The sequence below is a fragment of the Ambystoma mexicanum genome, chromosome 8, assembly GCF_040938575.1.
Source record: "Ambystoma mexicanum isolate Mex_15411 chromosome 8, UKY_AmexF1_1, whole genome shotgun sequence".
Classification (NCBI taxonomy): Eukaryota; Metazoa; Chordata; class Amphibia; order Caudata; family Ambystomatidae; genus Ambystoma; species Ambystoma mexicanum.
This window is the reverse complement of record NC_090929.1, coordinates 389,110,433-389,136,737: the sequence shown is the minus strand read 5'-3', so window position 1 is coordinate 389,136,737 and position 26,305 is coordinate 389,110,433. Positions and strand designations below refer to the sequence as shown.

Here is a 26,305-nt window from a genome sequence, read left to right as displayed (position 1 = left end):
GAGATATCTAGCTTTAAACATAAAGGGAAGGGTTGAGGGATATACGCTAGCGATCCTCTACGCCCCGAACAAAGGCCAGGACTCCTTTCTTCAATGGGCCCTGGTCAGATTAGAGAAATTTGCAAAGGGTCCCATAATCCTGACGAGAGACTTTAATATGGTCTGGGACTCAGAAAAGGACAGATCCACGAAAACCAAAGGGGCTCAAGGGAAACCCTAGAGAGATCCAAGGGAAAAAATGGAAAGGATGAACCCTGGTAGACATTTGGAGGGAAAAGTAGAGGGTTGGGGGGAGGGAAGGTAGAGAAGGATATACATTCTTTTCTCATGCACATCGGTCTTCATCGCGGATTGATTCCGTGTGTGTATCTCCGAAGCTTTTGGGATGGGTGAGGACATTAGCGGTGGGAGCAATAACCCTGTTGGATCACGCGCCCCTGTCACTGAAACTTGTTAGAAGCCCAGGTGCCCCAGTCCTGTGGAAATGGAGGGATCCAGGATACCTGTTTAAAGACGATGTCCTGAGGAACGAGTTGAGCGAGGGATTAATAGTTTCTTTGAGGACAATAGTATAGAGGAAACAACGGGGTAGACGAGGTGCGACACTTTTAAAGCCACAATTCAGGGAGAAATGATGCAATAAAAGCACGCAGAGATAAAGAATTGAGATTGGTGGAGAGGCACCTGTAGGAAAAGTTAAAGAACATAACATCCAAGATGGGAGCGGGAGTGAGTGGGAAAATTAGAAAGGAATAAAGAGCCAATTGGAGTTAATACAGACTAAGGCGGCAGAAAAAACATTAATGTTCCTAAAACAGAAGTACTACATTAAGGCCAATATAAAGGATAAAGTAGCCACAATGTTGAGAAAGGAAGAGAAGACCAGAACAATCACAAAAATAAGGGTCGAGTGGGATGGGGGGCGGGAAGTAGTGTGGAAGCTAAGGATATTACCTGGGAGTTTTCAATGTTTTATACAGACCTATACAGCTCCGCGGTTCCTAGTGAACAGAGCCAACAACAGTTTATAGGAGCGACTGGCTGGACCAAATATCAGATCAAGAGAGTGAAATGCTTGAAGGGGAAATTACCTCAGATGAAGTAAGAAGGATCATCATGACCTTGCCCATTAATAAATCACCTGGCCTGGATGGTTTTAGTACGGAATTTTACAAGTCCTACAGGGAGACCTTGATCCCTTAATTGGTTCCTCTTCGTAACGATATGGGTCAAAAGGGGAAAATTACAGCAACTATGGAAGAGGCTAAGGTTGGTATCACTACATATTACAAGGATAAATTGGGTGTAGAGGAACACTCCTTACTCATAAGAAACTTTACGAATTTTCAAATGGTTTTTCATGTAATTGTAACTTAACTTAGGTGCTATACAGAGTATGATTCTGGGCTACAGAATCCGTAATAAACAGAACAATTTGTGGGATCACTTAAGACAAAGTAACCTAACTCCGTGCACACTATTGGGCATGATACCATGCAAAACAAATTTTCTAGATACAGTTTTGTGCCTGTAATATGTTTTCTTTTAATCATTCAAAATAAAGAATATTTGTGTACTTGTTGTCGATATCTCTGTCCAACTTTGTAAATATTCCAAAATACAAATAATTCAACAATTTGGCATTATTTATCATGCAAAATAAATCATTCAAATTAAATACAGTTATTTCAACAATCAGAAAATGTATGGATTGTAACAGCTTTTTGAAATAGCATCACATGTTTTGTCCGTTCAATAGTTCATTTTATATTGGTTTATGGGAATTTTAAGTCCAAGGTATTCCCAGATGGTAAATAGACTGGTCTTTGGATGGTCTCTTTTTCTCTAGTGCACGACGCGTTTCGGGCTCTTTATGCCCTTCATCAGGTGCGACCAAGTGCTATATTTCAATATGTTGTCTCTGAAAATTAAACATATATTTCTATTTATAAATTCTGTCCTTAGTGTTCTCATGTGGTTTTTAACTGCGGAAATTATTTTTAAAAGTGATTTCTTGTTATTTTTATATATTGACCATTGTACCCGTAATCCTGTGGATTTCTCCCGTCTTCGCCTCATCTAATACATGTCAGTGTGGCTTCAAAGTTTTAGCCTCATCAATTCTGTTGTACACGATAGAAGGTTTGCTCAATCTGTTGAAAAACGAGCAGACATCCGTTTTTCAAGCAAGCTCGAATCGAATCGATTGTTGAAATAACTGTATTTAATTTGAATGAATTATTTTGCATGAAAAATAATGCCAAATTGTTGAATTATTTGTATTTTGGAATATTTACAAAGTCGGACAGAGATATCGACAACAAGTACACAAATATTCTTTATTTTGAATGATTAAAAGAAAAAATATTATAGGCACAAAACTGTATCTAGAAAATTTGTTTTGCATGGTAGTTAGGTCACTTTGTCTTAAGTGATCCCACAAATTGTTCTGATCACTACATATTACCCCACCAAAAATATCGCCGTATATATGCTCAGCTGGAATGGCCATAGGCGATATTTTTTGGTGGGGGATCATTTCTGGGGTTTTTGGGAGCAGGAGTTCCGGGGGTGTCCCCCACTTTTTAAAAAATGATGCGGGGGTTGCAGGGGTGTCCCCTGCAGGTTCCATGCCTTAATATCGCCGCAAAAATATGGCGATATTTTTGTATTGCCGATATTTTTGCGGGGATATTAACACATGGAACCCTAAGGTGGTCCTAATTCCGAAAGAAGGCATAGACCTCACAGCATGTGGCTCCTATAGGCCGATAGCCTTAATCAACGTGGACGCAAAGATTTTTACAAAGATCTTTGTGAAACGGTTGGACCACATGTTACCAAAAATAATAGGTTGATCGGTTCTGTGGGGGATATTGTGATCAAATATTTAATGTTGAGTTTATATTCGCCCTCTTGTGAGGTACTTGGGATTGCTTTAAAAACTGTTTCATAGATGAAAAAAAGGTTTTTTTTAAATTAGGTTTCTCTATCCACAGGGTATAATGCCCCATTGGGAAGTGCATTACCTAACCTTCCCAACTACACGGATACTCGTGGGGACCCCTGTAACTAGGTAAGACCTAGTCCTAGCTTACTAATCGACAGCACCTTTGCAATACTTCAGTGTGTTATCGATGAACAACCATAATGGTGCTTTCTGTATCTTTCTTGTCCCAACCTCCTCCCCCATCTATCTACAGGTGGGATCTCCTGGCATTATCCAACCAATTACCCACTTGTCGACACAGCAACCTTTAAGTGTCCGCCCAGCCCTGATGAATGTAGCCTCTACCTTGGCTGTGCCTCTGAAACCGGTAGGATTTTTGTGGCTTGTTTACTAGGAAGAAATCCAGACGACCAGATATATTTTTCCTGAAACTCGTCGGCCTTCCTTACTTTGGACTGCCATAAAAAAGGTGGGAACCGGGAGGCCATCAGGGGGCGCTCAGGTAATGGCTGCCTGAACGCCGTACTCTCGCCGAGGCTGGGCCGATAACGGGGATTGAGCCCCCCCGGACCTCACAGGTGGATTTATTTGGTCGGATCGAGTCGGTGAACCCCCCGGGCCTCCCCCGCTCGAAAGAGCGATGTTCGGAGCCCCCAGAGGGACAGAGTACGGGCCACGCAGCCCACGAAGGCGAAGCGGCGAACAGACGCATCGGCCGCGGCGCCGGAGGAGGAGGCGCAGCCCGCCAGAGCGGGGCAGCCTTGCCGGAGAGCCCGGCCCCCTACACCGACCCGCTTCCTGCTCTCGCAGGTGGAGCGCGCGAACGAAGGACAGCGGCCCCGGAGCGAAACACGGGCCCTCGCCGCCCCTCCCCCCGCACCGGAGTGAATTGCCTGTGGAGCCGGGCCGGCGACATCTGTGAGACAGAAGCAGAGATACGGGGCCCAACGCCCCCCGGAGTCGGCTGAAAACGGTCAGGCTACGGCGGGGCGGCCCGGGAGCGGAGGCCCCCTGCACCACACCCCGCGACAGACCGAGGGAAGCCACGTCCTCTGCCCCCTGCACCCGCGGCCCTCCCCCAGAGCGGGCCCAACAAGAGCCACACAAGCCGGCCTACAGCACAGCAGCTCCTAGGGAAGGAGCGTGGCCCACTGCCCCCCGAGGGGACCCAGGGGTTTTCGTGGCCCGCTTCTACAAGGAGGACAGGCGGAGGGTTAGAGAACGGCGGCGCCGAACTCAAGCAGGTGCTGGCCCCTGGGCCCATCCCCAGGGCGTGTGCCAGCCTGACATCTCCCAGGAGGGGTAAGGAGGCAACGAATGGGGGCTGTGGAACGACACCGTTGGTCCCCCTGCCCTGAATGAGTGCCCCAGTGGCTTGTTTACACAAAATTTTTAAAAAGAAATATACCGCTACCTCGGGGAGAGACCCAGGTGTGAGGTCCCCGCCCGGTGCTGGTGGGCTATGTGCCCGCCTGGAAGCTGCCTCCCTGAAACACCCCAACCTGGAAACCGCGGGGTGGGGCCTGGAAGAGACCCTCCGACACTCCCGGTCCACTGCGGACCCCGCGGTGGGCACACCGGACGATCGGATGAACTGGCAGGAGGCCCTGCAGGCCTATCGTTATAAGGAGGCAGGGAGCAATACCAGCGGCCCTACTCACTCTGGGGTCATGGCCCAGCCAGAGGCCTCCATGCAGTCCACGACAGCGATGGAAAGGGGCTTTGCCTCTATCCTACAGGAAATCAGGGAAATGCGATCAGACATTGCTCAGAAATTCGAAAAAATTGACCAAAGGGTAGACAAGGTCGAGGACGGGCTCCTACAAGTGGAAACCAACCAGTCGACATCAGCAACCCAGGAGGTTCAAATTGGTATGAGGCTAGCGTCCCTGGAGAATAGAGACGAGGAAAGGGCCAGGCAGATGGACGACTATGAAAACAGGGAAAGGAGGAGCAACCTCAGATTTTTCGGGGTCCCTGAAACGGAGGGAGAAACGGAGAGAGATCTAATCCGAGTGGTGAGAGACATTATCACCCTCCTGTTTGCAGAAGAGATGACTACTGAACTCACGTTCGATCGGGTACACAGGGCGGGGGGAAAGGCGGGGAACCCTCGGTCGGTCCTGGCCCGGTTCCACTACTGCATGGAAAAGGCGAAGGTGCTTGAAGAAGCGAGGAGGGCGGGGGAGATCTCCTACAACAATGCTCGGATCACAATTTTCCAAGACCTCTCCGCCTACACTTTGGCCAAACGCAGAATGTGTCACCCCCTAACGCAGCTGCTAAAGGAGAAGGGAGTACGCTACAGGTGGGGGTACCCCTTCTCTCTGGCCTTCGAATACATGGGCCAACGGACAATGCTGGTCATGGAAGAGGACATAAGGGGAGCCATCCAGGACTATGTGACGGAGCCGAACCCCCGGAGGGGCCCAGTTGGCCCAGTGGAGGTCGGCGTGGGCGTTCCCGGCCAGTCGGGTGCCAGGAGAAGGAAAACCAGTTTGGGGAAATTAAAAAAATTGAACACCCCGCCGCCCGCAATGGACGGAGAACGTAATGACTCGGAGGGCTGACGAGTGGGGTGACCCGACCAGCAGCGGATCAGGAACGGAAGTTCTTGAGGTTTCACCGCAAGCAGAATCCCCTAGAACAGCAAGTATAATAGGGGCGATCGAAGGGACGAAGCAGTTGGGGGGGGGGGCTCAAAGAAACCAGCATTGCACTGTATGCCTGGCCGGGGAGGGCAGGCTGGTGGTCCGGCCAATTGCCAGCAATGGCGGAACTGACTGGCTGGACGCCGGGAAGGGGGGAGGGAGGTCACAAGTTAGTTGGGGTTGTTCTTTTACGGATAGGGATCGGGGGGGTAGTTGGGGGAAAGTCCAAGGCCCACCCGGGAGGGAGGAAAGGGGAACGAAAGAGATCGAGAAGTGAGACAAAGGGAGCGGGAAGGGAGCAGCGATGAAAAGAGGGGTGGCCATCGTATTAGCAAGGGACGTAGGCTTTGAAAAGGAGGCCACACTGAAGGACCCCGAGGGTCGCTATTTGTTGGTACGAGGCTCCCTACAGGGTGCCCCCCTAACCCTTGCAGTAGTATACGGCCCGAACGAAGGCCAAGCTCAATTCTGGGAAGAAGTGAGAGACTGAGAGACAGGCTTAAGCTATTTGTGCAGGGCACGGTGGTGGTGGGGGGGGATTTCAATATGGTCCTGGACCCAACCACAGACCGGAAGCGGGTAGGTCCCCAAAGCATTAGGTCCTCAGACGAAGCTATGGCACGAAGCTTCCGGAGGGTTAACACGGAGCTGGGCCTGGTGGATACAATCCCGACCCCCAGGACGGACGACCCCTCATTTACTTACTACTCAGCCATCCACACTTCGTATTCTAGAACAGATTACATCCTAGTGGACGAGACTCTCCGCCCATATGTCAATGGCCACAGGGTCAACCCTGTCCCCTGATCGGACCATGACATGGTCCGCGTCACCTTAGCGGAGGGATGGCATAAGGACCGCAGAGGACGATGCAAATGTAACGATGCCCTGTTTAAAGGACAAGGCCCATGCCCAGGAAGTGTTAGATGCTATAACGGAATTCTTTGAACTAAATGACAACGGGGAGGTTGGCACACACACACTGTGGGATGCCTTTAAGGCAACCCTACGAGGAGTTCTCATCAAAATAGGAGCCCACAAAAAAAGGGAGAGGGAGGCCCAGGAGAAGACCTTGAGAGAAAAAATAGCCCGACTCCAGCCGGGGGGGTTCCCCAGATCAACCCCTAGAGCGCGACCGGGTGGCCACCCTGGAGGACTATAGGCTCCAGCTAAAAGACCTCCTCCTACACAAAACAGAGAGGAGTCTCCAGCTGGTCAAGCAAAAATATTACGATAAAGGGGACAAAGCGGACAGGATCCTAGCCTGGAAGCTGAGGGAGGTTCAGAGAAGTAGGACGGTGAAGGCGGTGAGAAAAGCCCAGGGGTCATTAGGGTACGATAGGAGAAGCCTTCCGCCAATATTGCAAAAAATTATATTCTGAATATGACGTGACCAGATAGAATAATTCCTGAGCTCCATCGAAGTCCCGGCCCTGACGAGGGAGATGACGGAGGGGTTGGAGGGCCCGGTGACTGAGGAGGAGGTAGATAGGGTGATTAGGGGGATGAAGGTGGGAACTTCCCCCGGGGAAGACAGCTTTATAGTGTACTTCTACAAAAGGTTCCGATGTACCCTAGCCCCGCACCTGGTGAGGGTTTTCAATTCCGTGCTGGAGGGGAGCATTCTCCCCGAATCCATGATGGGGGGCCATAATAGCAGTGCTGCCCAAGGAGGGTAAGGACCCTGCAGAATGTTCCTCCTACCGCCCTATAACGTTGTTAAACATAGACGTAAAGATCCTGGCCAAGGTGGTGGGGAGGCGGATGGAAGGGATAATGTCGAAACTGGTCCATGGGGATCAGATGGGTTTCATAAGGGGAAGGCAGGGGTCGGACAACATTCGCAAAACAATAGACCTGTTCCATTACGTTCAAGAATCTGAGCTCGAAGCATGTGTCCTCTCCTTAGACTCAGAGAAAGCTTTCGACAGGGTCGAATGGAGATATATGGAACTCCTCCTCCAAAAAATGGGCTTCGGGGCACACATTAGGAAGTGGGTATCCGCACTCTACAAAGCCCCCACAGCAAGGGTCCAAGTGAACGGGAAGTTGTCAGTCATTCCCCCTCCCCCTCCCCCTCTCCCGAGGGACAAGGCAGGGCTGCCCACTCTTCGCCTTGATATACATCCTTACGATGGAACCACTAGCCATAGCGCTCAGAGCACACCCGGATATCAGGGGGATTAAAAGGGGTGAGGTAAAATTTAAGCTTTCCCTGTTTGCGGATGACATCTTAGCCTACCTGGTAGATCCCGGCTCCTCGCTCCCCCCCCCCCCCTTCTTGTTCTTAGTGACCACGTTCGGGTGCTTTTCGGGGCTGAAAATCAACACAACGAAATCAGTATTGCTCCCAATGAGAACACGAGACCCGGAGCTAGACTCCCTGGATGGGTTTACTGGGATCGCAGTGGGGAAGGACTCTATCCGATACCTAGGCATCCTTCTTACCAGGGACCTGTCGAAACTCGCCACCACCAACTATGACCCCATAATGGCAGGGATCACATCAGACCTGAAGAGATGGGGCAAGATGATCCTCTCCTGGTATGGCCGGATGACGGCGATAAAGATGAATGTACTGCCACAGTTTATGTACCTCTTTACGGCACTCCCAACCAGCGTCCCCGACCAAACCTTTAGGGATCTGCAGAACGCAGTACGAGACTTCATATGGCAAGGGAAAACCCAGAGTACCGGGAGGGCCGTCCTAACTCTACCTAGGGAGGGGGGAGGGGGGAGGGTTTGGGTTACCGGATTTTCATCTTTATTTTCGCGCTGCCCAGCTGCACGTCCTCCTGGAACATATGAAAGAAGGGATGGGAACATACTGGTCCTATTTAGAAGACATGGATGCCCACCCTCTAAAGGTTCGCGACCTCCTGTGGGCCCCGCGCAAGACAATCCCGAGAAAACTGAAAACCCACCCGACCTTGGGAGTTCTTTGGGAAATCTGGAAAGAGGGCCCTCAGACTGCTTACCTTACCTCATGGCTGTCCCTGATGACCTCTCTCTCTGGGGCCACCCTCTCAAACTGGGTGGTAGGGGGTTTTACGGAACTCCCAGGCCTGGGCAGACATGGGAATGGAATGGGCGGGGCAGATGTTCAGAGAGGGTGAATTTCTAGCGTACGAAGAACTGAGGGACGCTCTCGGACATGGGTCTCTTTCTATCTTTGAGTACCTCTGTCTCAAAGGCATCCTCTGCGACCAGTCATGGGGTCAAAAGTTGAGCAGACAGTTGACCCCTTCGAGAAGCTCCTGGACACGGCGACTTCAAGGAGGGGGCTGTATCCAGAATGTACAAAATCTTGAACGCCATCAACCTTCTGGGAAGGAGGAGCTTCCGCTCATTCTGGAATGACCTGGCAGGAGAGGATATTTCAGAGGACGCTTGGTCAAGGATATTCAAAATAGCATTCCATGGGAACTTATTCACCTTGGACTTGGAGCATAATTTTAAGATTCTGCAGGGGTGGCATAGAAACCCAGTGAAACTTTCAAAGATGTTCCCAGGTGTGTCACCTAGATGCCCTAGGGGATGTGGCCAGGTGGGCACCAGGAGCCACATTGGGTGGCACTGCCCCAAGGTCCAAGACTTCTGTGGGAAGGTGAGGAACTGGATTGCGGAGGTATCAGACAAACTTCTCCCACTAAATCCCCTGACAATGCTGCTGGGGCTCCCCCCGGAGGAAACGGAAATACATAGGTACCCGAGGATGTGGGAAACAATGTTGAGGGTGGGTAGGGTGGCCCTAGCGCAGAAGTGGAAGAGTCCGGAGACCCCCTCCAGGGAAGACTGGCTGAAAAAAGTGAAGGACATGTTCCTGATGGACAAACTGACTGCAATGGTGAATAACGGCTCTGGTTCATTCCTAGCAAACTGGTACGGGGTGCATCAGTCCTGGTGATGGGACGTTCACTGACACCATGGCGAGGCCCTGGCGTGAGAGGGGGGACGGGGCCAGGGATGTGCTGTAAACAAACCGGGCGCCCACGGCCCGGGGGACGGCAGACTCTACTCAGCCGGCAATATGGTCATCAATCACATCACCTTCTAAGTACAGGATACGAAGAGAACATTCAGAGTCTCCCATGATTAAAGTTCTCGTTTGGGCGCGGGATTGGGGGGAGGGTCATTGTTGGGGTGGGGGTATGAGGGGAGGAGGGGTATGGGTTAAAGGGGCTAGTTGATTGTATACACTTCCAATCTGCATTGAACCTGTTTGTAACAATAAGAAAATGTGAATAAAACCAAAGTCTAAAAAAAAAAAGATGGGAACCACCAATATCCCTAACTGGACTCCGAAAAAATTATGAAAAAAACGAAAGAACAGAAGAAATATGGGAGACCTAAATCTCTGGGAAATTTTGAGACACCTGGATACCATTTCCCAAAAAAAGAACACCAGTATCCAATAGAAATACATATATATGTATCCTCTTTTTATACCCTGTGGATAGAGAAACCTAATAAAAAAGAAACCTTTTTTTCATCTATGAAACAGTTTTTAAAGCAATCCCAAGTACCTCACAAGAGGGCGAAAATAAACTCAAAATTAAATATTTGATCACAATATCCCCCACAGAACCGATCAACCTGAGTCTTCTACTGTGCTAAAACATAAGGGTACACTCAGGCATGAGACCCTCCCCTTGGTCCTTTTGTGTCAAGTGACCAAACCAAAAATAATAGGCCCGATCAATTGGGATTTATCAAGGTTAGGCAAGCGAGCGAAAACACGAGGAGAATAGCTCACCTAATCGAAAAGACCAATAAAAAGAAAATGGCTGCAATCCTAGTAGCCGTGGACGCAGAAATGGCCTTCAACAGGGTGGAGTGGGGGTTCTTGTTTAAAACAATGAAACAAATGGTTTCAGGGGGAAATTCATAACGAGGGTCAAAACTAACTACCTGAACCCATCCATGAGATCGGCTATAAATGGCCAGCTATCGGAACCCATTATGGTTCAGAGAGGCACTAAACAGGTATGTCCCCTCTCTCAGCTGCTTTACGTAATCTACCTGGAACCACTCTTAGTGACAATAAGAACAAGTGGGGAGATACACTGAATCCCGTTTGGCGGTAAAGAGCATAAGATAGCGGCATTTGCAGATAACATTTTGATGACCTTGACACACCCGGAGAACTCACTAGGGGCATTGGAGAGGGAAATTCAACAGTTTGGAAGAGTAGCAGGTCTGAAAATAAACCCCCTAAAGACAGAAATTCTGAACCTCACAGTCACAAGGGAGATAGAGGAAGGGCTTAAAAAGTATGCTCCCGTACGAATGGGTGGAGAAATCCATTACTAAAACTAACTAGATCCTTGGATGGACTGTATAGGGCCAACTACACGCCCTGATTGGAAACATTAACATCTAAACTAATAGACTGGGGACCGTTAATGATCACCTGGATGGGCAGAATCAACGTAGTAAAGATGAGTATTCTCCCAGAGCTGCTTTATTACTTTAGGACTCTTCCCATTCAGGTTCCCACCTCCCTTTTTCCGTGCAGTCCAAAGGTGGACAGGGAGATTTATTTGGAATAACAGAAGACCAAGGGTAGCCAGAAGGGTGATGATGACGTCCAAGTAGAGGAGGTATGGGGGAACCAGTTCTAAAAGCATACTTCATGGCTACACAAATAGAGGTAATGAGGGATTGGCTCAAGGATGATCGGGGGAAGATATGGAGGGCAATGGACAAGGCAGTAATAGGGGAAAAGATAGAGGAGGTACTCTTCAAACCAAAAGGGGACAGGCCAAACAAGATGTACCTCTGTGAGATCCTGATGGTGGGAGCAGATTCCTGGGATGAAGCGATCATGCGTGCCCACCTTACCGCATTTCCCTCTCCATTCACACCGATTTTAGGTAATCCAAACATCGCCCGGGGTGTGGAGACAAAGGTTTCCAGCTATGGAGGGAAGAAGGGTGTCAAAAGGGTGTCAAAAGATTCAGGACATGTTTGAGGGCTTAGATATTAAATCATTCATCCAATGCAATGCAGGTTTTGGAGTAGAAGAGAAGGAGGTTTAGATGTTTTCAATTAAGGCACTGGCTAATGCAACCAGGTACAAGGGGTTCGATTTGATTTTTGCATTTGTATCGCGCACAAGATGGACTAAACCGTATAGCGACGAAGATCATATATCGCATTAATAAGGGATAGAACCAGGCTTCAAGAACAAGCGAGTCAACAGGAATTTAGATGGACTACCTGAACAAACATTTTTGGAGAACCATACAAAATTGATACAATAGCTTCATAGTCCTTATCTCAATTGAAAGCGAGGTACACAACTTTGGTCCAAACACAGCAAAGCTCCAGTCTCCTCTTGTTGTATGCACTGAGTGAGGAATTGACAAAAGATTGCAGCCTCTGGATCGCAGATCTCTTGTGGGCTGATAGAGTTGAAGTAATTCGCTCAGATAGGTTTGAGCAAGCCCATTCAAGCATTTAGAAATAAGGCAGGCCACCTTAAAATTAATGGGACCCTCCACCGCCAGCCAGTGTAAGGCACGGTGAGAGGGAGACACATGGGCGGTTTTGCCTAGCTTAAAAATCAACCGAACAGCTGCATTTTGAGCCCTCTGAAGTCTCTGAATTTGCTTGGCTGGGATGCCCATCAACTGGCTATTGCAGTAGTCCAGATGGGCATTCATCAGAACACCCACCATTGAGGCATGAACCTACTCAGGGATATAGGGGAGTACCTGCCTAAGGAGTCTCTGAATATGATGTACTGCCTGGACCTTAGCACCAACCTGGCAGTTGCTGGTGATGTCGTCCTGCCGAACACAGCCTAGATTCTTAACTTTAGAGACAAACTTTAAGTTCGTACCCAAAAGAATTGGAACGTGTAGTTTCTTTGCTGCACTGAGCAGATGTTTTGGACCAAATAAAATCCGTTCAGGTCTACCTGCATTTAATTGCAGCTGATTGCTGGACATCCAATGGTCCACCTCATCCAAGCACTGCCGTAACTTGTCAAATGCTTCTTCGAGGTTAGCAAACATGAAGAAGATCTGGGTGTCGTCGGCGTAGGTATGAAAGCTCATGCCATGGCGTCTCAAGATCTCTAAAAGAGAGTGCATGTATAAATTATGCAATAGGGGTGAAGAGATGATCCCTGTGGTACACCACAATTCAACCCGATCGAGTCTGAGAGGAATTTGCCTAATCTCACCTGTTGATGACGATCCAGCAAGAACGTTCGAAACCAGTCAATGGCATGCACCAAAAGGGAGAACTCGCCTTCCGGTCCGCGGATGCCAATAACTCATTCTGAACAGATAGGAGGGCAGTCTGTTCCATGTCTTGGTCTAAAACCAGACTGGAATTTATTCAACTGTGACTCGTGCTCCACAAAATCCTGTAATTGACCGGTAACCACCTTTTTGAGAATTTCTGCTGGCCAAGAAAGGCCAGCTATTGGTCTGTAATTCTGAAGAGTCCAGAGTGATTTTATTCAGTAAAGGGGTGACTATAGATTGTTTCAGAATATGAGGGACTATCCCTTGCGTCAAAGATTTAACAATGAACCTGGTCATAAAGGGAGTCCTGTCCAAAGATAGACGCTTTGCTACATAAGCAGGGAGAGAGCAGAGGGAGTCATTAGTCAGTTTAAGAACCTCCAATAGGTGATGTACTTCTTTTTTCCAATACTGGACGGAAGTCAAAAGCAGGCAACAAACTCTGTTCCTGCTGATTAGTTGATTCCCCTAAACATTGTACAGTAGGCATTCCAGGTGAAGCCATGTCGACAGTTTGAGTTTTAATAGCAATGTCACTCTTAATCTGTAATCTGTTCAAGGCAGGTAGCGATTTGCAGCCTGACCCCCTTTGAGAAATACCTAGTGACGGAAGAGGGAGATGAACACCTAGTGGGAGCACTATACAATATCATCAAACAAGGAGAGGTACCAGGGGATAGGAGCTATGACTCTCTGGCATGGGGCAGCAGGCAATGAGTATGAGGAAACAGCTTGGTTACTACTTTGGGGGAATATACCTAAGTTAGCAAGATCCATACAGATCCAGGAAATTTGGGTAAAATATATGATGCGATGGCACTTGACACTGGTTAAAATACACTGATTCTATCTGGCAGTATCTTATTTATGCTGGAGACAATGTGGAATGATGGGGACCTGGAACCATATCTGGTTGGAAAGCCCAGCTATTCAGGAATACTGGAAGGTAGTATGGGAAGCAATGGGTCTGAAGGAAGGGGATAATAGAGGACTGGCAATCCTGCGGTTAGGGGGACAATTGGAGGATCTGCCTTCCAGAGCGGAGCGCAAAATCTTTGTGATTCTAATGATGGCGGGAGCGCTGGGGGTGGTGCAAAAATGGAAGTCTAAGGACCCTACAACAGAGCATGAATGGGTGCGGAAGGGTTTGGAACTTTGCAGAACTAGAATGGGCTTACCTACTCCTTGCAAGAGGACCAAAGTTTTTGGAAGACTGGTCCCAGACACCGGAATTTCTTCAGAAGGAGGAAAGGGCAGCCTGGTGCCCAAGGAGGATGAGGCTGCTGGGCCTGGTGGAGTATACCCGGGTGACAGGCACGATTGATGTTATGAACCAGAGGATAACGACGGGATTTAAAGGGAAGGTGGTTCGGACTCTCTGTGGGAGGGAGGGGGAGAATGTTGTGTTGGAAAATGTTGAAATTGTCAATAAAAAGTTATATGGAAAAATAAAAACCAGTTCCTGTCCACTGCAAATGCTCTGTCAATCAGACTGGCCAACATCCTACAGGCTGGAGGAGACGAGAAGAAGACGGAAGCCACTAAATCGTAGCACGATTTTATCCATATTCAAAGGTGTACCAGACCTGTACTATTTATCCACAGTCGACATAGAATACATTCAATTTCCACATGCTCAATGCACAGACATCATGGAAATTGGTGTCAAATCAAGGTTGGGTGTCAGTGCCATCTTAGAAGCAAGTAAGGAGTTGATGATCTAGGTTATGAAGTTTCTTTTGAGATGCTTTATAAAAATAGCAGCAAAGCTATTAACAAAACCAACATGCAAGTGAAAACCACAGAGTTTTATGTAAGTAACGATTCTATAACGATTCTATGTGCAGAGATAAACAAACAAAAGGGACTGAGTCATTACAGTCGATGGCAAAGCAAATGTTTGGGCCTTCATGTCGGACATTTTACCACAAATTGGGACTGCCAGAGAAACCTCTCTAGCTAAGCAAAATGTTAATTTGCTAGGGTGGAACACGAGGGGCTCCAGTTCTTTTAGAAACAAACTAAGGAGTGTTTACATTTTTAACCAGTTTGATTTAATTGCTCTTCAAGAAACATGGCAGAAATCAAGTTTCAAGGTGGATGGCCTTTCAGTCTATCAACAGTTGGCCATCGGTGAGGGGGTGGGGAGACTGTCAGGAGGGTTCCCGGTAGCCTGCAGACATTCAGTCTTTGGGTCCTCAGAGATGCTGTGGAATTCTACGATAGGTATCCTGATGAAAGTAGAATTAGGGACAAGATCTGCCCGGAAAGTATGGATAGTGGTCAACATTTATTGGATGTTCCCCTGCCCTACCCCCTCCCTGCTCCGTTTTGCTCCCCTGTTCCCCCACCCCCTCCATGCTCCGTGTTGCTCCCCTCATCCCCCCCTCCCCACCTGAATTGTCCCCTTGCCCCTCTCCTCCTCTCTCCCTTTTCTTCTCCTACCCCTCCATACCCCATTCCTCTCCCCTGTTATTTGTCTTTACGACCCTCTTGCCCTCTCTCCCCTGTTTCTCCTTTGGTGTGGTCTCTCTCCCTCTCTGCACTCTGCTACCTCATATCCTTGCTTAGACATGCTTGATGTCTGCATGTCGTGTCCCCTCTCTATCACCCCTCTCCCCCCTCTTTCTGTCCCTCATGCCATTTGCACTTACTCCCATCATGTGTCCCTTGACCTTTGATAGCAGCCTGTCTGTCCATCCTCCCCTTCCTCTTGTTTTTCCCTTGCACTACATCAATTGTCATCATGCATTAATGTTACTGCTTGTTTGTTCTCATGTTCTCCCCCCCCCCCCTTCATAAATGTTTCAGCACTTGCACTATCATAAATGTCGCCAGGCCTAGTACGATAGTTATTTGCACATTCTGAATTGTTTCAAGGACTTGTAAGAATGTAATTTGTTTCTCCCATGTTCCCTCCCTCCTTGAAGCGCTTTGAAACACATTGTATATAGGCGCTATAGAAATAAACAATCAATTCTAACTCTGGCCCTCCCTCCATTCATTTACCCAATTGGGGTTCCTGGTAGGTGCACCGGTCTCCCATGCGCATTTCTCGTATGAGCACGTGTCAAGCTCCTTTTTGTCCCCAAGTCTTGCAGCGTGTCTTGCGTGTTGTGTTAAATGTAACGTGTTTCCACTGCCCTAGTTCAGCAGTTAATGTATGGACACGTGTTGCAGAGGAGTTGGCACCTCTCATTTTATGGTGAAGGAAACCCTACATTGTCACTCGCAAAATACATACACTGGTGATTCACAGGTCGGGACCTTCTCCCAGATGGCTATATGAATGGGCACTACTGTTGGGGACCATGACCGGACTGTAGGCGATCTTCCAGGGTTTCATACTCAAACAGGTGGCATGCTTGGCCTCCAGAGGCAAGCCCTTTCAATGTGACTTTGCCACAGATTCTTGAAGCCATAGAGCATTAATCACTGCACAAACACTAATGCTACAATGTTGATTGCAAAGAGGCATGGATTGGGACTGATAAATGCCCTTCTTGGTATTGTTAAATGAGTTTTGATGAGCACTGCAGTTTTATTGGATGCATGTGAAAGCACTGTGACCTATGCACCAGCTTGAAAAATGTAAATGTTTGCATGCCTAACTATGTAAGTGCACCACACTAGGGGGCGATTCACCAGAGAGACGAACAGGAGCGCCAAGTAGAGATTCGTCATGGAGCGGCAGCAATAGACAGCGAGGCATCAGCCAGAGGATCAGCACTTCATCACCAGGTAGGATAGAAAATTAAATGGGAAGTATGGAAGAGCTATAATACCGAAAAAATATGAGCACTTCAGATATAAAGTTTAAATGTTTCAACAAGCTAAAAGCACCATGTGCTGTATGTTGACTAAAGTTCTTTTTGTTTTCCAACTGGTAAGACCGGAGGACACCTAGAGTGCAATGATAAGTTAATATGTTTGGTGCTATTCTTCCAGATTGAATTTAAATTGATGAAATACAAAGCTGCAGTCTCAGAGTGATAGTATGCATGCTCTAGGATGGGCTCATTCTTATGTTCATGACCTTCATGTTAAAATTGAGGGTCCATGTTGCTCCTCTATCTTCCTGTGCGCAGTGCAATGAACAATCTTTTCCTGAACCCACTGTGCTACCTCAGATACAAATAACAGGAAAGTGAAGGGGCAGTGCCTTCTTTGAAGGAAGGAATCCTCTGTTGTCATTGGTCTACATTTGTATCCTACTGAGGAAATTATTGGTGCTAGGGATAGATCCATAAGGGAGCTGAGTATCTGTCAGTTTTGTAAAAGTCAGTGAGAAAAGTTAAACCATAGACTGAGTGGTTGCTATGCTCTAAATACACGAAGGAATTTCTATTTTAATTCTTTGATGGAAGAGTCTCATACTTTGTCAAATGAGGTGGCATGGCAGCATATTATGCGCACTAGTGGTAATAATAAGTGGAGATTTGCAGTCCTGCATTTTCTGAGATAATTATTTCCTTACTTTTATACCTTGTATTTATTTATGAATGGAATTTTCTCTTCCTTTCATTTCTTTTTTTATTTTATTTATTTATACATTTTCAAGAAAACAAATTAATCCAACAGTAATAATGCAAAGGGAAGGAGCACATATGTCAATTCATCAAATTTTCAGTCCAGAATGCCTTCCCTCGAGTCCATCTCTATTCAGCAATGCATAACATTGCATTATCAGTTCATCAATTCAACTTTAACTAAGTCAAGAACAATTCTTTTGTCAACAATCAATTGGAGAACAGTGCAATCATGAACAAACAGAAACAGCGGGGAAAAGAAAAGAAAAAATGTTTTCATAAATCGGAGCCTGTGCAATTCGTAATCGTATCCGTTCTGTGCAAAGTACCCAGTTTCAAGTCTGTCAGGAGTTCATAAAGTGCCTCATCATATCTGGCCTAAAGTACATCTGCTCCCTATCCTCCAAATAGTCCAAGAAAGGGGTCCAGATCCGTCTGAACCTCGATAGCTTCCCTTCTAGTATGGCTGTGAGCTTTTCAAGACCCATCAATTCCCACACCTTCATCCACCAATATGCCACCTGTTGTCCCTCCACCGCTTTCCAAAATCGCACCCTGGTGATTCGTGCCGCAATAAGTAACTGCGCAATTAGGGCTGCTCTGGACCCCGTCATCGGGAAGGACCCATCCTCCGGCACATCCCACAGGATTAGTACACGCGGGTCCATAGGAAGCAGCGTGCCCGTAATATCCTTGATCTTGGAACGGACCTCTAACCAATAATCCTGGATGACTGCACAATGCCACCACATATGCCCTAAGTCACCCTTTTCTCCACACCCATGCCAACATGTATCGGGATACTCAGGGTTCATGGCATGCAATCTAGTCGGCGGGAAGTGCCAACGGAAGCATATCTTAATTGCGTTCTCTTTTACCAATGTACATCTGGAGCTCTTGTGGGCCCTATGCCATATGCGCTGCCACGCTTCCTCTGGAATTTCAACCCCCAGCTCTCTTTCCCACGATAACATGTAGGGGAGCTTTTCACCCTGAGACATTTTCTAGAAGGCCATAACAAGCTGCCAGCCTATGAGAACTCTGTCCCTCAAGAATTCTCAGTTCTATACCGAATGGCACTCTGCTGACAGCTTGGCGAGTTTCCCTGTTAGTCAGCCAGTGGCATAACTGTATGTACCTAAACCTTTCCCCCTCCGACAGCCCGAACTTCTCCTTACACTCCTGGAATGTGAGTGGTTCCTGGTCTACGTATAAGTCCCTAAGCCTCAGTGGTCCATTTGATTCCCACCCTTGGAATGAGTTGGGAGCCAATCCCGGTGTAAATGCCGGATTTTGTGCCACAGGGGACAGTGGACCCAGACCCAAAGCTATCCCTCTTTGCACTCTCGCCTTATCCCAGCTAGCAAGCGTTGTAGGCAGAGGTCCCCCCCTGATAGTTCTGTGACTGTTTGGGCAGGAAAGGGAAATATTCTAACAGCAATGGAGAGGCTTCCTGCTCTATGTCCTGCCATTTAGGAGTTTCATCGGGACTCCCCAGGCCAACATAGGGGCCACCTGTGGCGCTCTATAGTAGCGCTGAACCGAAGGCAGACCTATACCCCCCTGTATCGCTTTTCTCGTCAAGAGTTTTTAGGGTTTTCTAGGTCTCTTATTTCCCCACACAAAGCGCCCTATCTCCATCTGCATATCTATAAGATCCCTCTCGGGAATCCGTATCGGCAACGAGTAGAAGGCATATAGGAGCTTTGGGATAAGCAACATCTTTACCGCACTCACCCTGCCTAACCAAGACATTTCCTGTGAATCCCATCGACGAAGCCATTCTTTAGCTTTTCTAAATAGTGCTGGTATATTCGCTTTAAATAGGCCTGCATAGGTCGGGGTCAATTTAATCCCTAAGTAGGGAATGTTTGTAGAAGACCAGGGAATGGGAAATGCCGCCTGTATCTCCGCCAGATTCTCCGGGAGCTCAGTCAATTCCATACCCACAGATTTATTTGCATTCACTCCAAACCCTGACATTTTTTCAAAATTGAACAATATGCACATCAGGGGTGGGATGGACTTAGTTGCGTCCTTTAGGAAGCACTATCTTATGGCATTGTCCTGCGAATTCAAAGTGTTAGGGAGAATTCTCTGTTTAGGCTGAATTTCCTAACCTAGTCAGTCCCCCAGAAGCTTTGCTGGATTTTTGGGGTTTATTCTTTTCTCCTGCCAAGAGTGAGACTCTTTCACCCTCACTCTTGGGCATGATTTGAGTGTGTTTCTTTGAATCTAGATGTGTTTAATGGGCTATGGGGTCTTTTACCCCATAGGGCTTCATGTGTTTTTGTGATGTGTGTTACACAGCACCCTCAGTGCAGTAACACAGGGGTGTCCTAATGACCCCCCAGTATAGATTCCATACCCTGGGACTGACTACTGTCTCCCAGGGCATGTAAAGTCACCATTGACTTTACTAGTCTTAAATTCTGAACAGAACCAGTACAAACCATCATATTGTGGACATACTGGCTGGGGCAATTGAATTGCCCCAGGGTCTGTTAGTCGAGGGGCACGTCTCCGTCCCCCCTGATTGAGTTTTGGCTGGTGGCAGTGGATACTACTTTTTATATTCAACCGCGAATATTTTCCTATGGGATTTCCCATTGTTTTAGGCTACTATCTTTATTTAATTATTTACGGTAGCCTCGAACATACCGCCGGTTTATTTAATATTAATTCTCCGGTTGGTATTTTTTGCCAAAACTTGATTCTAAAATGGCGTTTGTGTTCTCTTCTGTGACTCCAACCCAAGTCGAGCCCTTTGTTCCACTTTTTGGCGGGCTTCTCCACAGAAGCCCTCCAAAGTGGTGCCACTCTGTCTGGGGTACTTAGGAGGGGTGGAGGGGGATTTAGGCACCCTGGACTGAGTTGCCTAGGCAACTCAAGTCGCACTCCATCCTGATTGGCCCAAGTAGTGAGCCGGCCGGCTCACCACTTAGCATGTTTGAGTGACAGCTAGGCTGGGTGAATGGGGGTTTTCTGCATAAAAGCAGGGCTTTGGGGACTGGAACTTCAGAAGTCGCCTAAGGACCTAAGAATCCGATGAGGGAGAAGCTGAGCCGACCTGCCACGATGACACCACCGGTGGAGCCCTGCTGGACCGTCTCACCACTTTTCCCAACAACAGAGGAGATCTCCCGCCGGAGAGTCTTCTTCCTTTGACTGGTGGGGACAACCAGTTTCACCGTCTTTTCGCCTTCCCGACATATCTCGTGGCCGCCTTGACTGTGCCAAGCACCCCGGCAACCGGGATACCACGTTTTACCACGACCGCGAATTAAAGGGTACTACCTTTTACCAGAAAACTCCACGGCTGATTTCTTCCCTGGCAGTGCAACAACCTTCATCTTTCCTCTAAGTCGAGATCTTCTCTTCCCCTGGACGACGGAGCGACTTGCACCCACTGCCAGGAACAACTGCCCCCGCTGGAGGATCCTTCCCACTTAAGGTACCGTATCCCGCCTGGCTTCCCTTGCCACCGACTGTACGGGGTAGATTTAGTCCCCGGCTTTCGAACCTGGGTTAGCCTGGGACACCCTGGCTAAACTTTTCAGAGCCTCTCTAAACTCTTTTTAAACTCCATGCAAGACTTTCTAAGCCTAGTGTAACTGTGTGATCTTGGGCGCATTTGTGCTCTGCTCTCTCTAAGAGTGGGCCCAGCCGTTGGACTTTGGCTCACCAGTGACCTTTGCTCTTCTGCCTTGCTAACAGTGTTCCTAAATCTTAGAGTGGTGTACCTTTCCATATTCTGTCTTTTTCCCTCCCTTTTTCACAAACTTATTGGAGTGCCATCTGGTTAATGGCTCACCTCTGTATGAAAATAAGTGGTGTTTTACTAAGACTCATCTGATAAGGAATAAGGGGTGTATATATTATAATAGTAACTGTGTTTAGAGTGTTTTACAATAAGAGTGCTGGAGTGTTTCAAACAGTGTGTTTTTAAATAAATAATTATATACTTTGATACCAAAGCTCTGGTCAGTGTTTGCTTGTATTATTGTGTCTGAGTGCCTATTGTGTATACTTTGCATACTGCCTAACTCTTCTTGAGGGAAGTCTGACTGCTCAGCCACAGCTACCAGGTAAATCTGGGTGGAACAGACTGCTACCAAGTGGGTTTACTGCTAACACCTGTAGTCCTAAATCTTTTGCAGTGTTCCCTAAGGGAACTGCACAGGTTTCTGCCTAACACAAAGCCCATGATCTCCATACTAAAACAGATATGTTGTGCTAAGGGCTCTAAAGCTAATGCAAAAACCAAAGGGGACACCCCTGCTTAGTGCCCCTGTATATACGGATCGCTGAGGTCATGTTCGCGTTCACTCTGACTTTAGTGCAGGGAAACTGATAATTGGAAAGGATTAACCTCGAGAATCTAGGGCCATACTCGAATCCCTCTATCACCAACTGTAAGTAACCCCAAGACATACTATCAAAAGCCCGGTGGGCATCTAATGAGAACAGCGACAATTTACCTGGCAGTCTAGGGGCTAGAGCTATCAAATCTATCGTCCGACGTATAATTATCTTGTGTCGAACGATTCTGTATAAACCTTGTTTGATCTTTCTCTACAAGCGTCGGGAGAACCTCCCCAAGGCGCCCTGCGATCACCCTATTTAGTAGTTTCGCATCCGTATTTAGCAAGGTAATTGGGCGGTAAGACGCGCATTCAATCAGATTTCTCCCGGGTTTCAAAACTAATGTCATAGTGGGATCTGCCATAGACTCCGAGATCAGCCCCGTTGCCCAGATATTATTAAACAGTTTTGCCAAATAAGGGGAAAGCTCAGCCCTGAAAATCTTATAGAATTCATTTGAGAACCCATCAGGTCCTGGGGCCTTACCCAGAGGAAGGGAGCGAATCACGTTTTCTATCTCCTCCCTTGTAATTGGCTCCTCTAGGAGCTCACGGGTTACCTGAGCAGCTGTGGCAAATGCGCTTCTCGTATGAACCCCTCCGTCATACATACATCTGTCTGGTGGGGGGGCCGAGTGAGCCCTAAAATACTCCTCCACTACTCGAAGTTTCTCCCTCTCAGATGTGACCCTCTTTCCTTCCCCATCCACAAGTGCCTCAATCCTATTGCGGCTCGCCCGTTGTTTCAACTTGCCTGCTAATAGCCGTTTGGCCTTGTTACCCTTAGAATAATAATATTGCTTAACTGTCATCATAGCATACGCTGCACGGCTCATAAGATGGGTCTCAAGGGCTCTCTGGGCTATTCTCACCTCTCGTGAGAAGCCAACGTGAGCAGGACCGGGGCGTGATCTGACAATGCCTTGGGCAATATATCAACGTCAATTGTTTGGGCTATTAACTTATCGGACACCAAGAACATGTCCAACCTGGAGAATCCCCTGTGCACCGCAGAATAATATGTGTATTCTCGCTCTCCTGGATGATGGAATCTCCATACCTCTATAAGGGAATGTTCCCGCAGAAGCGTAGTGAGTGCCAGAAAATTATTTTTATCAGCGCTAGTCGGGGGGAGAGTCTTATCCATCAGAGGGTCAATTACAGCATTGAAATCCCCCCCAATTATTATTTCACCCTCCGCATGTTCAAACAGCAGCTTCGAGACAGATTCCAAAAACATATACTGCTGCGCATTAGGCGCATATAGAGAGACCAGCGTCGCCCTCTGTCCCTGTAGATCTGCTACTAGTAAGACCTATCTGCCTCCCACATCCTTCAGCGTCTTACTGACCCCTAGGGAGATTCCTCTGCGAACTAGGATGGCCACTCCAACTCTCTTACTCCCTGAAGAGGCGCAAAATTTTATGGGGTATAATTTGCTATTAAGCCGGAATTCATCCGACGAGAGCAGATGAGTCTCCTGAAGAAACAGGATCGAGGAGTCTAAGGTGGCCACGCGGTGCATCAGTGCCCTTCTTTTAATCAGGGAATTCAACCCCTGCACATTCAGGGAAAGACAGCAACAAGTTGGGGTGGTCATAGTCTTATCATTATTTCCTTCCAGCAATCACCCCTTTTCCTTCTCCAATCAAGTTTACTAGTTACAAATGCCCTTTCTCCCCTCCTTCCCCTCTCTCCCACCTCCTCTTACTCAAAAAAGATCCCAGCATAACCAGGAGCAAATTCCTGTCTATCGCCCACTCCACCATTTGTTTGCCCCCTGCTGTAAATCAGGCATTTCACGAGAGCTCCGATAACACCTCGAACACTGCAAACCAATGCAAATCTCAACACAACCTTCGATGATCAGGCTCCCCAAAAGACATAAACAGAAAGGAAGAAAAATAACTAAATATAGATTCTCAAATACTTGCCAAACTCGTAACATAACTGATACGAACAGTGACCCTTCTAGGGTAACAATGTTAGGCATAATCCGTGTGACGGGCCCCAACTTCCAGATCCCAAAATCGTTCCCACATATATCCCCTCATTTGTAATAATTCCGCAGCCAATGAGCGTATCTATACATCCCTTTACAACCTTGTGCCATCTTTATATGTTCTGATCTGAGATAGGCAGATCTCTTATCAGTGTATCTGCGCTGCCTTCGTAGTCAATCATTTTGGGGTCCACATCCTGTCCCATTTCTGCAGACACCAAATGGCCATGTCCAGAGCCGGCGAATCTATAGCTGCATTAGCCCAGTTTATACAAGTGGTCATCCCCCCCTGGGAGGCTCCGCGACCTTGTCTCAGCACTTCCCATCAGTCTGCCCACCGGCATCTTCCATATATATAGGCAGTTACGTGCTACCGAGTAGAGCACCCGGCCGTCATCACTCACCCAGCTTGCTGTGTTTCCATCACCTCTTTAAACTCCCTGTTGAAGCGTATGGGCTCGCCACGTTAACTTTCCCCATCTATTCCAGGGGGAGTGCTGCCCCTCTGCTCCATGACGTCCGGTATCTTGCGTGCCTTAACCAGTGTCCAACCCCTGGGTCTTCGCCTCCTATCCTTCACCGTGGAGCTAGCCATCAGCTCTCCCGCCGCAGCAGTCCCTGCGCCGTCCGTCTCACCCACAACACTTCGCAACCACTCCTCAGCCTCTCCCTCAGAGCCGATGCTGCAGGGGCGGTTCTGATATTCAAACGGTAGCCTAGACTGGTATCCCCTTCTGTAGCAGATCTTTTTCACTTGTACCCAGGAGGTGATTTTCTGCAAGCGTCTGCGGTTTGCCAAGGTGTATGGCGACAGGTCCTGAAACAATGATCTGGCAGAGCCACGGAATTCCATCTTTTGCGCCTTTCTAGCCGCCACCATTATCTCCTCTTTTTGACGAAAGAAGTGGACCCTAGTCAGGACATCAGGGAGGAGATTACGGTTTTGCTGGATAGAAGAATATACTCGATGGGTCCTGTCCAGGATCAGCTCTTCAGAATCTGGAATTCGCAGCAAAGTCTTAAAGAGATCCCGCACATATTCAGCAAGTTCCTGGTCCTGGACCTGTCGCAGCACCCCTCGGATCCTAATGTTATTTCTCCTTAAGCGATTTTCTAAATCCGCTTGCTTTGCCGCCATTTCCTCCAGTTTGCTCTCCACATTCTGCACCCTTTTGGCGAGTTCCTCATTGTCCCTCTCGTGCTCACATGCCATATTCTCCAACTCGTCCACCCTAGTCTCGAGACCACTCAAGTTGGAGTTCAGTTCCGCAATGGGCCGCGCCAGCGAGTCCTTCGAGGACTGAATCTCCATTGTTAGTGCCGTCGTAATATCCTGCTTAAGTGTTCTCAGCATTCCTTCTAGTTCTTGTCTGAATAGGGCAGGGTCGAGGGTTGAGTCAGACCCCTGTGAGACATGCCACCACCGTTTCCATTTTCTGTGGAGTAGGCGCTGCTGCGGTATGGTAAGTTGTAATTTGACTCCCTCTGCTCTTGCTTCCTGCTTTGGGCATAGCCAGGGAGGAGATGCGCAATATAATGGAGGGCTCCTCAAGGTTCTCTTGAAAAATGTGTCCAGAGGCGTGTGCCCCTATCACCCTAGCTTATCATGCAGCACCCAAACGCTTTCTTCTCCAGCATGGGGTCTGGCATGGATTCACATGCTCATGAATATTCCCCGTCGTCAGGCTGGGAATCCTCGGTAAAGAAAAAACCAGTATCAGTTTCGTTTCTGATCTGTCTTTCGTAGTAATAACCAATCACTGGTCTCTGCGTCATACTGACCACAGCCAATGACTGCCCTCTACCTAAGCACCGCCTCTGGCAGCCATCTTCAGATTTTTACCGCACGTTCATGTGTTGGGATCCTCGTGCTATTGCTCTCGAGCGTTAGTGCTATTTTTTCGCGCTTTTTCACAAAAACTTCGATTCTTTCGGTCAAAAGAGCCTCAAGCTCCACCGATCCTACATCCGATCAACGGGGACCCGTGTCGGATTCATCTGTGCCCCTCAAGGGTGAAGATTTCGTCGAGCTACACTTCGGAGGACTCCAGAAGCTTCTCAGGCCCGGTCTCGGAGATGGCCCAGGAGAAGGGAAGCTCGACGCCCGGAAAGCTGTTCAGGGCCTGCCCTGGATGCCAGCTGCAGAACGTCTTCAAGGAGGACGAACACTCTTTCTGCCTTTACTGCCTTCATGGGGACAAGACGCACGTGGAGAAGGACTGTGCGTTTTGCGGCAACATGTCGGAACGGACCATGAAGGACCGCCATCAACGTCTCGCCAGCTGGCTGGAGGGTAAGAGCCCGTCTGGCGAGAAGAAGAAGAAATCTGAGCGGTCTTCTAAGACCTTTGAGGGCGCCCCGGCGACGGGGGCCCAACATAAGGCCAAGCACCGCGAGTCCGCTGGCACCGGGAGCGCCGAACGGTCGGGCTCTACGGGCGCCAGGCAGGGCGCACCCTCCCCGGCACCATCAACCACGAGCCAACGCTCTGGGTCGGGTAAGAGGAAGGCCAAGCACCCGGCGAAGCTCCTGGAGAGACCCCGGTCGAGC

General features: G+C 48.2%; 1 protein-coding gene across 6 annotated transcripts in view; it reads left to right on the top strand.

Annotated features, from left to right (window-relative positions):
• The window catches only part of ZNF618 (zinc finger protein 618), a 2,057,359-nt gene that overhangs the window by 288,880 nt on the left and 1,742,174 nt on the right, over positions 1–26,305 (top strand). For all 6 annotated transcript variants that reach the window (XM_069609870.1, XM_069609868.1, XM_069609871.1 and 3 more), the window contains one exon: positions 16,494–16,601. In XM_069609870.1, the coding sequence (XP_069465971.1) occupies positions 16,494–16,601 (108 nt within the window). The remainder of the gene's footprint in view (positions 1–16,493; positions 16,602–26,305) is intronic.